At 45.4% G+C, this 12,855-nt stretch overlaps 1 protein-coding gene across 1 annotated transcript; it reads left to right on the plus strand.

Annotated features, from left to right (window-relative positions):
• The first annotated feature begins 7,179 nt into the window (after positions 1–7,179).
• FUT4 (fucosyltransferase 4) lies at positions 7,180–12,619 on the plus strand. The gene has a single exon (XM_074956851.1). The coding sequence runs from the start codon at positions 7,180–7,182 to the stop codon at positions 8,248–8,250; it is 1,071 nt and encodes a 356-aa protein (XP_074812952.1). The 3' UTR covers positions 8,251–12,619.
• The last annotated feature ends 236 nt before the right edge of the window (positions 12,620–12,855 follow it).

The following is a 12,855-nucleotide window of genomic DNA, read 5'->3' on the forward strand; positions in this document are numbered from 1 at the left end:
GAATTAAAAAAAAAAAAAAAGGTGACCCAGTGGTGTGAGCACAGGAGTGAAAGACAAAAACTCCTGACTTCTAACCCTGGCAATGACGTTGATTCTTTCTATGGCAAGTCACTCAACTTTCTTGAGCTTCGGTTTCCCCACCTGCAAAGTGGGAATTATAATACCTGCCTCCCAGACTTAACTAGTCCACATTTACAACATGCTGTTAGATTGTCAAAGGCAAGACACTTTAAAAGTGCAAGGTACTATTATTAATTATTATGATAATTATTAACTGTGCTTAAAAGAGACCATTATGCTGTCTCTCAAATTTCTGGTGTTTGTGGAAGAGGTAGAAGTTGTCAGGCTCTGAGACATAGGTGGTCTAGCGGATGAAGCACACATCCAGGTCAGGGAATGGAGTTGAAGGACAAGCACCAGAGTCAATTGCTGATCACCAGAGCCAGGGGTTGAGCCAGAGTCAGGAATCGAAACTGAGAGTTGGAGCTGGGGTCAGATACCAAATGCCAGAGCCAAGGGTCAAGCCAGAGTTGGAGTCAAAAGCCCAAGCTGGGGGTCAGAGCCAAGACTGGTAACCTATGGTCAGAAGTGAGGCATAAGGGCAGGAGCGGGAGGCCAGGCAAGGATGAGCATGGAGCAGGAGCACAGTAGGAACTGGGAGCAAAGAGGGGGTGAAGCAGGAGCCAGAAGCAGGTCAGGAGTGGAGCAGGAACTAAGGAATGGGTGGGTACAGCAGGCACAAGCAGAGTCTGTTGCTGGAGAAGGAGCAGGAGCTGATGCTGGAGCAGGAGCAATCAGTTGCTGGGACAACTTTTCTTTCTTTTTCTTTTTTTAATGGGGAAGCAGATTTGGCTGAGTAGTCAACAGCCACCATCAACTATAATTCCTAAATATTTAACGGTTTATATTTTCTCAGTCGACCCTGTGTCCTTCAGGTAATGCAACAACCAATTTCTAGTATTACCCCATTTCCCCAACATTTTTATTAAATAACATAATGTAATTTTTTGTTACCTTAAAATGTTTGAATTCCTCTGAAAGCTTTTCCCTTTCTTCATCAAAGCCTTTACATACCCATGAAAGGTGATCCACTGTTTCTTCCACCTTACAGTGAGTGCACACATAATCCATCTTTGTGTCTACTTATTTGAAAAAGATTTTTGTTTAAGCCACAATAGCCAGTTAGTATTCTAAACAAAAGCACTTCATTGTTCCTATCCAGGCCCTGAAATATATCTTTATCCTCAATTCAAAAAATCTTTTCCCTCTTTTTTCATTAATTTTCTTGCCATTCCTCTTTTATATTTTTCTGTACTAAGCTTTTGAATTCCCATTTACTCAGGGGTATTTCTGTGTCAATTCTTCCATTTCATACAGCATTTTCAGCTACTTTTTCCGTGATTTAATTCCATGTTATTGTTAGGGGGCTTATTCCTTCACCCACTTACTTCCCTGGTCCTTCTCGCATGAACAGAGAGCAACAATACCCGAAGTCCAAAGGTGCAAACAATTCGATGTTTATTGGGGTGAACTTCCAGCAAGCATGATTCCAGTTTCCTTCCTTAGTATCCTCCTTCCCAGCTCTGACACCACAGAGCCTTACACCTGTGTCCCTGTTCCCATTCCTGCCCTTAGCCAAACATTATTCCAATTTCCTTACTCCCATTCCCTGTTCCCATTTCCCCCTTTAGCAAAACATGGTTCCAATTTCCTTACCCCCATTCCCTGTTCCCATCTCCCCCACCCACACGCCCACCCCCTCTGATATGTGCCAGGATCCAAGTTAACGCTACATGTATCCCCATCTGTACTAACTCTGTTATTAGAAATATTATTTCTAATGGACTATGTACAATATGTAAAACTAAGCACGTGTAAGTCTTTTTAACAGAGGACATTACCGTGGAAGTGCTCTTACTACACTGCAATAATACTAAAAAACAATTTAAGATCCATCTTCTACTTCAGATTGGTCTTATTTTTGTCATAATAGGAAGTCAAATAATAAGGTGATATCCATATTATATTTTCAAATCTCTAGCTACCGGTAACAACTTGATGTAGATATTTATAATAGCTTGCTTCTGTATACAAGATAATAGAGCTTTAGCTGGTGTATGTGAATACAAGAGGCCTGATTTTGACCTCGTTTAAACCAGAATAACTCCACAGTTTTGGATAGCATTGCACTTGCTTTACATCAAAGTAAGGACAGAATCAGGCTCAAAGTGTATTGCAGCTGTTTTTCCTACTTGTTTATTTGGCTTTTAGGTGTGATTTCAGATTTGTTGCTGAAGACTCAATGTAAGACTGCAAAAAATCAAAAATAATTAGCCAAATGGTACTACTAATCCCCAAAGAGAAAACAAACCATTTTACCTTTAAAACAGATAAGGCTATGAAAAGGGGAAGCCTTGTACAATCAGTGGGAGAAACAATATCTTATATCAATGGAACACAGACAGAAGAGTTGGAATTTACATTATATTTATTTTCATATTTGTTAATAATATTTAACATATAGCAACTTACATTTCGAGGGGTCCCAAAGTACTTTACAAATTCTAAAGCAATGACGAAATACTGATTGACTTCACTATGTGTAGGATTGGGCTTTGTATGATCAAATCATAATATGCTTAACATAGAACCACCCCCACAAGCTACAAAAATAAAAACTTGATGTGCCAAGTGGAGCCAGATGAACAAAAAATTATGTAGCTGAACTTTCCATAGCATCTGACATCACTGCTAGAAATTATACTATTGAAAGCCATAAGAATTATGATCATAGCCATTATAATAAATATAATGGACAACTTCCTTGCCCCATTGATGTCAGTAGAGTTTTCTCACTTCAGTGGGGCCAGGTTTTCACAAATTATCAAGCAAAAATGGCTGAATGAAAGAATCGGTAGCAATAAAGTAGCCCTTTTATATCAATTGGACTCTTCTGTTAGAGCAGAATATGGTCATCCTCTCTTTAAGCCAGTTAGGCCGAAGTGAGCACATAATACATGTGCTCAATGCTCTGCATTGACTTGTGCGTGCCGTTCGTGGTGCTGGTTACCTGTGTGATCCAAACTGTGAGCAGGGTTTGGTGGATGGGTGAGGTGGTGCAGTCAAGGGATCACTACCCATCCAACATTCTCACTGGTTGATGGGAAAGGACTTAGAGTATAGTCAAAGTTACTGGAAGGCTGGGGATGAGATATTTTACTCTTTATTTACATACATACTCTGTTGCTGGGTTTATGACTATGTTCCTTTTCCCATAATAAAGGTTTTCCTGTTTGTACACAGTTTTGGAATATTTGCCAATGGGTAACCCAAGCAGGGAGTCTTTGGTTTTCCCAAGATTTCTGGGTGGGGGCTCAAGCCAGTTTCTCAAGTGGGGACCTAGATGTATTGAACCCATCCCTTTTTGCTGCCATTAACCAACTGGAGAAGGACGATTGCATTAGAATAGGGGTAAAGTGCTATTTACTTTAGATAAGAGAACTGTGCTGAGTGTTTATAACTATTGTCCTGATCCTTCAGTGAGCCTGCCCAAAGCTTCGTTGATCTGTAAGCAGAGTCAGAATGAGCTCTACCCTGACATCTGGTGGTGAGCTGTGGAAAAAGACTTCAGGGGCTGATCTTGTTTGCATGGGCACTCTCGTTTGCATGGGCACACCCACCCTGCCTAGCATGATGGACTGCTTGCCCAAATGGTCACTTTGACTGCTGTGGGATCCCCAGTCTCCCTGTTATTGGGGCAGGAGTAATAAAGCGTTGTTATCCTGGTTATGTGAATCAAGGAAAGTAGAACTGTACTTGGTATTTTATGACAGAGAGACTCGCCCTCACCTAAGTAGTACTTGCTAGGCAAGGGACATGGGTTTCAAAACCCAGGGAATTAAAAGAGGCTGGGGATAGGTATGTGTATCTGGTAGTGTGGGCCTCTTCTGAGGGCTCTAAACACTACTTTGACCTCTTCTCTTTCTATGGAGTAATAACAGAGCTAATTTTGGTTCCAATAGGAGTATTGTTACATGCTGCAGAGCTGAAATCACTAATCTAAGCATTAGACCTACTTTGGGCTAGTGGTGCACCAGTGCTGGAGCTCCCCCTACTATCAGCTTGAAGTTGCTGAGAGCTGTGTTAAGTAAGGTGGCCCTGAAGACAAGTTGGTGAGCGGACAGCAGGATTGCTAGTGCAGAGAGCAGAGTGGATAACCGGGCAGCTAGAGAAGTGGAGAGCGGAGCAGATAGCTGGGTGGCTGGCGGAGCGGCGTGGAGTGGATAGCAGGGCAGCTGACGGAAAGGTGTGGCTGGTGGTGAAGACTGCAGCAGAACCCCATAGAGAGGCATGGCACTTGGCCATTGACCCAAGCAGCAGAGCATGTAAGATGCCCCCCATACCTCCCTCCACTTCCACCCAGGCTGGGAGGTAAACTCTGCAGATTAACTTCTGAACTCTAGGGGGCTGCACTCACCAAGGACAGAAACTGTGTGTGTGTGGGAGGGTGACTATTGGGTTGTTGGACTTAAGACCCTGAGGGGAAAAGGACACTGCCAAACTTACTTGGGGGTGGGTCTTTTGCTCATGGTTGGTGTTTATGAATCCTGTTTGTAGTGTTTCCCCAACATAATGCCACATTGTTTCCCTCCTTTATTAAAAGGCTTTTGCTACACTCAGACTCTGTGCTTGCAAGAGGGGAAGTATTGCCTCTTAGAGGCACCCAGGTGGGTGGTATGTAATTGTCCCAGGTCACTGGGTGGAGGCTCGAGCCGGTTTTGCATTGTGTTATTGAAACAGAACCCCTAGATACTGAACCTGGCCCTTGCTGCTGCCAACTCGGACGGGTAGGAGGATTACAGATTGAATGCAAAACTCACTGCAGGATTCGGACCTACACTTGCTTTTAACATGTTCCAGTTACTAGCAAAACCTGGATACCCACAACTGAGGAAAATAACTATTTAAAACATCAAACTTCAAAAATAATAATCCCCAGCCATTTCCATAGTGGTGACAAATTTAGCAAAATAAACATGATCTTATATTTGTTTGGTGAGATATGTGGTTTTTTTATGTTAGGAAAATATTATACAGAATGTGTAAATCTTTGCAAATAAGGACCCAGCACAGATAGACTATTATACATATATAGTGAATATCAGGGCTACTGTTGCTTAGATTTTTGTAACTGCTGTGAACAGGGAATTGGAAGGCTGTCAATGATGCCAGCTAATCTTTGAACACCTCCACACATAAACTCTTCTTCCTTTTCCTGGATTAACATAATCCTGACATAAATCCTCCTAACCGCTTTGTGGCAGGGACTGTCATTTTTGGTATTTGCACCGTGCCCAGTACATATGGGGCCCTGACCTGGCAGGCATCTAGATGCTACTGTTATCAAATTATTTATTATTATTATTTGTAATAAAAATCTAGCTTCTCATCTAAATTATGGGTCAACATGGAATGCAGTGGATTTACATGAGAGATTACTTTGGCCCTACATATCTACTGGATATGAAAATAGAGTGTCAGATTTGGAAACTTCACCTTTCCATAAAATAGCTCTCAGGTTTACAAAGCACCAAAGCTGTACACAGCACTTTGTTAAAACGGGGATGTCCCTGCCTGCCCCACAGGGTTTACAGACAAACCCAGAATATACACAACCTGATTCAAACACAAGGAGACATAGAGCTGGGGTTCTCAAACTGGCGGTTAAATATAAAAAAAAAGTATAATACTAGTGTTAAATATTAAAAAAAGTTTTTAATTTATAAGGGGGGGTCGCACTCAGAGGCTTGCAGTGTGAAAGGGGTCACTAATTCAAAAGTCTGAGAACCCCTGACACAGAGGCAATGTGAGAAGGGGATTTGGATGGGCCAAGGCCTGTGGCTCTGGGAACAAAGTGGGTTTGAAGGAGTGATCTGAAGGAGAAGATGGAGGGAAAGTACTTGGAGCATGGAGGCTGTTCCAGATCCCTTGGAAGGAGAGAGCCTAGTAAGAAGTATAAGGAATGAGTGAAAGTGTATGAAGAAGCAAGAGTCCTCCAACCCTCACGCTGAGTGTTCACTGTGCCCTTTCCTCACTGTGCCCTGTGTCTGCCCACAGTCCTCATGGTCTGTGTCCTCACATTCTGTTCCCTGTGCACTCTCCTCATGCCTATGCTTGGAGGCGGACAGCAGGGGGTGTTGGTCTTCTCTGTCTCTCCTTCCTGAAATGCAACCCCTGACGCAGTCAGTGGAAGGGAAGAAGTGGATTTCCTTTTACTCTGCAGGATCCAGAGTGAACAAGGAGGTTCATTGTCCTTATGCTGCCTTCAGCCACGCTGTGCCACATCAGCAAGATGCTGCTGCAGATAAATCAACCCAGAAAGGATGAGCAGCCAGGAGTGGAACATACCTCAGGGAGGGATGGTGGGGCTGCTCTGGGAAGTGTACAAGGGAAGGAGGAGGGATGGAAGTAGGGTGACCAGATGTCCCGATTTTATAGGGACAGTCCCGATATTTGGGGCTTTTTTTTTAATATGGGCTCCTATTACCCCACCCCCCCCACACACACCCGTCCCGATTGTTCACACTTGCTATCTGTGCACCCTAGATGGAAGTAAGAAGTAGGGGAAGAGATGCTTGGAGGAATGGTATCTTTACAGGCAAGGAGGAGCTAAGGGATGAGAAATAACCTGGGGGCGGGGGAGGCGAGGCAGGAGGGACGAGGTAAGAAGAGATACGTGCACTGCGGGGAGTGGTACCTACACAGGGAGGAGTGCGTCCCTAGGGGAGTGAGGGTGCCCTGGGAAGGGGTGAAGGTCCCAGGGGAGGGGCTTGTGCCCAGGTAGGGGGTGGGTCCCTGGGGAGCGGTTTGTTCCTTGCTGGGGGGCGGGACCTGGGGAGCGGCTGAGGCTCTAGCACGGAGCTGTTGGTCGGGGCTCCTCGGCTGTCCAATGGCCGGGGCCCGGCTGGGCGGGGCTGCTAGCTCCGGCCCGGCAGGAGAGGGGACAGCGTGGCCGGCGGGGAGTGGCTCGGAGCCTCCCGCGGCTGCCGCTCCTAGGGGCGGGAGGGATTGCGGCGGCTGCAGGATGCTCGCGCCGTCGCTTCGATCCCCGGCTCCCCGGCAGCAGCGGCGCGGGGCGCTGCCGAGGCAGAGCGGAGGCGGCGCGGGCGGCTGCCCCCGATGGAGCCGGGCCCCGCTGGGCCCCCGGGCCGGAGCCGGGCGCTGCGCCGCAGGCGGCGGCGGCTGCTGGCGGCCGGGCTGAGCTGCACGCTGCTGGCCCTGTACGCCTGCCTGCCGGAGCTGCCCACGCTGGACGCGTGGCCCGGCCGGACGCGGCCCCCGCCGGAGGTGACCGTGCTGCTGTGGTGGGAGCCCTTCGGCCACCGCCGCCATATGACCGACTGCCAGCGGCGCTTCAACATCAGCGGCTGCCGGCCCAGCGCCGACCGCAGCCGCTACCGGGAGGCTCAGGCTGTGATCTTCCACCACCGGGACCTCGTCCTCCACGGCCTGGGCCAGCTGCCCGCCGACCCCCCGCAGCGCCCGCCGGCCCAGCGGTGGGTGTGGATGAACTTCGAGTCCCCCTCGCACTCGCCCGGGCTCAGGGACCTGGCTGGCATCTTCAACTGGACCATGTCCTACCGGGTGGACTCGGACATCTTCGTGCCCTACGGGTACCTCCGGGCCAGGCAGGCGGCCTCGCACTTCAGCCTGCCCCGCAAGACCAAGCTGGTGGCCTGGGTCATCAGCAACTGGAACGAGGCGCATGCTAGGGTGCGCTACTACCACCAGCTGAGGAAGTACGTCCCCATCGACGTGTATGGGGCACAAGGCCTGGCGCTGGAGGAGGGCAGCATGGTGAGGACCATCTCCCAGTACAAGTTCTACCTGGCCTTTGAAAACTCCCAGCACCCCGACTACATCACCGAGAAGCTGTGGCGGAATGCCTTCAAATCCAGCGCCGTGCCCGTCGTGCTGGGCCCTTCCAGGTCCAACTACGAGCTTTTTATCCCGCCCGGCTCCTTCATCCACGTCGACGACTTCCCCAGCCCTAGGAAGTTAGCTATCTACCTGAAATTCCTCGACCAAAACAAACCCCTCTACAGGCGGTACTTCGCCTGGAGGGACAAATATGATGTTCATATGACTTCGTTCTGGGATGAGCAATACTGCAAGGTTTGCGAGGCTGTCAGGACAGCTGGGGATCAGCTCAAGACCATACAAAATTTAGCCAGCTGGTTTGAAAGCTGATAATGTTGGTTGGGGAGGTTTTCTTTGTTGGCTTCTCCTGGGGATGCAGTGCAGTCAAACCAAGGCTTAAAAAGTACCGGTTCTCAGGGGGTCACACACCCGCCAAAAAAAAATAGAGGATTTCAGAAGTGTGTCTGAGCTGTTTCTTGAGAGGCAGGATTAAAAATGTGGGTGAACAGACCATCAGACCACTATATGTTTGTTATGAACCTATGCAATTCCATCTTTGAGCTATGACAGACCTAGCACTTTCTCAAGAACTTGATTATTTGGTCATCCAGAGCGGAAACCATAAATGCAGCACGGTGTTAGACACAAATAAACTATGCCAATTTCTGTCACTCAGCAAATTTTGTCAGCTGTGACAGTTTCCAGGATTGTGAGACTTCCTCATACAGTTCTGACTGTGTATTTTTATTCCCTTCTGGGAACATATTTCTGCTGCACAAAGGCAAATGTATTAACAGTGATCATTGGGAAGATGCAAACTCCTTTGCATACAAATTCCGACCCTGGTGCCTTTAATGTAATATTATAACAATGCACAGGCAATTTCTGGCAGTGTTTTAAAGAGCTATAACCAAAAATAAAAATGGAAAAATCCTTTACTAGACATCTTAAAAGTCCCAGTGGGGAAAAAGTGTGTGGAAGGATGTGGGTGTGAGTAGAAAAATAACAAGCTCTGAAGGGTAGCAAGTAATTCCTCTGCTGCCTGCTGAAACTAAGTGCGTTCCTGCCCTGTATGAAGGTGAAGAAGAGACATAGGGAAAGGAGAGGAAGGAATACAGAAATAAAGCAGGAGCTCATCCATCTTTGCTTTATTCAGGAATCAGAATGTGTTTAAAGGAGTCTGCATGTTTTTCTCTGCAACAGTACTGCCACACAGGAAATGGCAGGGGAAGGTTCAGAACAACGCAAATTTTGTTACTACAGATGAAACATTTATGAAAAGGTTAATTTATTTCTATATTATTAGAAGTTCTTGTATAATGGTTAATCTAGGCTTGCAACATGAATTTTAAATCAGTCTATCAGGTGGTGGACAATTCAAAATGCTGTTTTGTGGTAAATTGGAAGTACAGTTCTCTTTCTTATAGAAAAACATTATGGAAAACTAGGTCTAAGCTATATTTTTAAAATGTTTGATACTAAGAGAGAATGCAAATGGAGGAGGACAGAGATCTATTATTTATTGAGTTTATTTTTCTGATGCCTTTATTCCAGCTTTTTTTGTTTTGTTTGTTTAGATAAAATGAGGTCCCTAGGCTAGAAACTTTCCTGTTAGTGCAGTGGGTCCCAACTCTTTAATGCAATTGTGTCAGTTTGCCAGACTAAGATTTTGGCATACCAGTCAGTATTTTCTACCTCCTAGTTCAGTGGTCCCCAACTTTTCTGTGGGAATAGCGCATTCCTATTCCCAGAAGACTGTGGCGGGCGCCAAACACCCCGCCGCTGAAATACCGCCGAGAAACGGTGGGCGGTTCTCCGGCGGCATTTTGGCGGCGCGATGTCCTGCGGGTGCACACAACTGCCCCGGTGGGTGCCATTGCGCCCGCGGACACCGCGTTGGGGACCCCTGTCCTAGTTACTTGCCACCTCCAGTGTCTGCATGCTTTCTAACCCACAGAGGGCCTTGGGCGGCTCTCCTCTGGTGTTTCAGGTGCCCAAGCTTTATTGCAGGTTAAAGTGCACACAGTTGCCACACACTGCAGTGCAATACAGACAATTATGGGCCTTTTTCTGCAGCCCATGGACCTCAGTAGGAATAGGATTGGGTCTAAAGGAAGGAAGGGGGAGACCAGTTTCAAAAGAATGACGTGTCAGTACAGGTAAGTTTACCAGCACTGGGGACCAGTATTCTGAAGAGGTTTGGACTTGATCTGAACTTATTACATGGCGAGTTGCTAGTTTTGAGATTCATTTGCTGTCAGCAGACTTTATACTTTAAATCAGTGGTTCCCTATGGCTAGGTAGATGGTCAAGTGACACTTCTGTACATTATTGAATATTTAATATTATTATTAATAATAATAAAACTGGTGCATGAGCCACTGGCTGGTGGTCAGGTCACACACTGCTGGTTCCCATCTGTATTCCCGGTTGCTAAAGTTTCAGTAAAATGCAGCTAAAAGCACTTCATGTTCTTTCCTGATCTTACTCTTTGATATTGGCAATTGCCATAGTTGCTGCAGGGATATTATATGATTCTGAATGGCAAGGAAGATGGTCTGCACAATTGGGAGTGGGATGGGCAGGTCCGTGAGACTCATTAAAATGTGGTCCACATCATGGAAAAAGTTAGAGAACCACAGTTTGGAGTGCTAATCTAAAGTTCTGATTTATCATTTATTACATAAATTGTAGGGCTGTTGATTAATCACAGTTAACTCATGTGATTAACAAAAAAAATTAATCACAGTTTTAATGGAACTGTTTAACAATAGAATACCAATTTAAATTTATTACATATTTTGGATGTTTTTCTACATTTTCAAATAGTATTCTGTGTTGTAACTGAAATCAAAGTGTATATTATTTTTGATTACAAATATCTGCACTGTAAAAATGATAAAAAAAAATAGTATTTTTCAGTTCACGTCAGACAAGTACGGTAGTGCAATCTCTTTGTTGTGATAGTGCAACTTACAAATGTAGATTTTTTTTGTTTGTTACATAACTGCACTCAAAACCAAACAATATAAAACTTCAGAACCTACATGTCCACTGAGTTCTTGTTCAGCCAATTGCTAAGACAAACAAGTTTGTTTACATTTAAGGGAGATAATGCTGCCCACTTCTTATTTATAATGTCACCAGAAAGTGAGAACAGGCATTTGCATGGCACTTTAGTAGCTGGCGTTGCAAAGTATTTATGTGCCAGATACACTAAACATTCGTAGGCCCCTTCATGCTTCGGCCACCATTCCAGAGGACTTGCTTCCATGCTGATGATGCTCGTTTAAAAAAATGTGTTAATTAAATTTATGATTGAACTCCTTGAGTGAGAACTGTATGTCCCCTGCTGTGTTTTACCCGCATTCTGCCATAGATTTCATGTTAAAGCAGTCTCGGTTGATGACCCAGCACATGTTGTTCATTTTAAGAACACTTCCACTACAGATTTGACAAAGTGCAAAGAAGGTACCAATATGAGATTTCTAAAGATAGCTGCAGCACTTGACCCAAGATTTAAGAATCTGAAGTGTCTTCCAAAATCTGAGAGGGATGAGGTGTGGAGCGTGCTTTCAGAAGTCTTAAAAAAGCAACACTCTGTGCGGAAACTACAGAACCCAGACTACCAAAAAAGAAAATCAGCCTTCTGATGGTGGTATCTGACTCAGATAATGAAAAAGAACATGCGTCCGTCTGCACTGCTTTGGATTGTTATTGAGTAGAACCCTTCATAAGTATGGATGCATGACCCCTTGAAAGGTGGTTGAAGCATGAAGGGACTTATGAATCTATAGCGCAGCTGGCACATAAATATCTTGTGATGCTGGCTACCACAGTGCTATGAAAACACCTATTCTCACTTTCAGGTGACGTGAACAGGAAGCAGGCAGCATTATCTTCTGCAAATGTAAACAAACTCATTTGAGTGATCGGCTGAACGAGAAGTAGGACTGAGTGGACTTGCAGGGTCTAAAATTTTACATTGTTTTATTTTTGAATGCAGTTTTTTGTACATAATTCTACATTTGTAAGTTCAACTTTCATGACAAAGAGATTGCACTTGCAGGATATGGCTTGATGGGCTTCTTTGAGCATCCAAATGCAAACCTGTATGCCTACAACTGGAACTTTCTGTTTTTAATCACAACATGTTGAATTCTATTTATTAAAAAATAAATGTAGATGATCGTATTGTGGAATATATTTTGCAACATTGCCAGCCTTGCCAAGTCTTTTCTAGTGTGAAATATGAAAATTGTTTGTTGTGAAACAACCCAATAGGTTCAGCTCAGAAATGTTAAAAGTTTTGTTCTAAAAGCAAAATTAAATATTTGAAAATAGACCCATCGAATTCAGAACAAACTGAAGCAAATGGATTGGAATTGCAGGAGAACAAGAACATGAATTTTACATATTTAAACAACCAGAACTATGTGGGAATTACTGAATCTATGTTACTCCTGGGGGAATTCTGCACTACTGTGCGTGCACATAATTAATGAGCCATGCATATTTTTAATTTTTTGCGCAAAACAGAGCTTCTGCTGAAATGTTGCTGCAGTTCTGTCTTTTGCCTACTAGATGGCACTGTGGTGATAGAACACAGCAGCCGCTCCCAACCAGCTAGAGAAGAGAAAGAGCCTGCCTTCTTCACAGCACCTGTCAGGCCAGGTCAGGAGACAGGCGCTATGGGGAGACAGACAGCGTGGGGTACTGGGGGGGGGTCAGACAGGGGCTCATAAGGGCTAGTGGGGGAGAACAGACTGGGGCAGGGGCTGAATGGGATTGGAAGCACAGGGCCACAGGGGGAGGAGGTGCAGAGCCACATGGTGATGGAGAAGGGGGTGCAGAGCTACAGAGGACTGGCTGGGTGGGGGCAGAGACACATGGGGACAGGGATGGTGGTCTCTGAGTGGGGGTGTTAGACCCGCA

This window comes from Natator depressus, chromosome 1 (genome assembly GCF_965152275.1).
Source record: "Natator depressus isolate rNatDep1 chromosome 1, rNatDep2.hap1, whole genome shotgun sequence".
Taxonomy (NCBI): domain Eukaryota; kingdom Metazoa; phylum Chordata; order Testudines; family Cheloniidae; genus Natator; species Natator depressus.

What these genes read in the sequence shown, in the direction of transcription:
- FUT4 (XM_074956851.1), top strand. Translation starts at nt 7,180, where the DNA reads ATGGAGCCGGGCCCCGCTGGGCCCCCGGGCCGGAGCCGGGCGCTGCGC.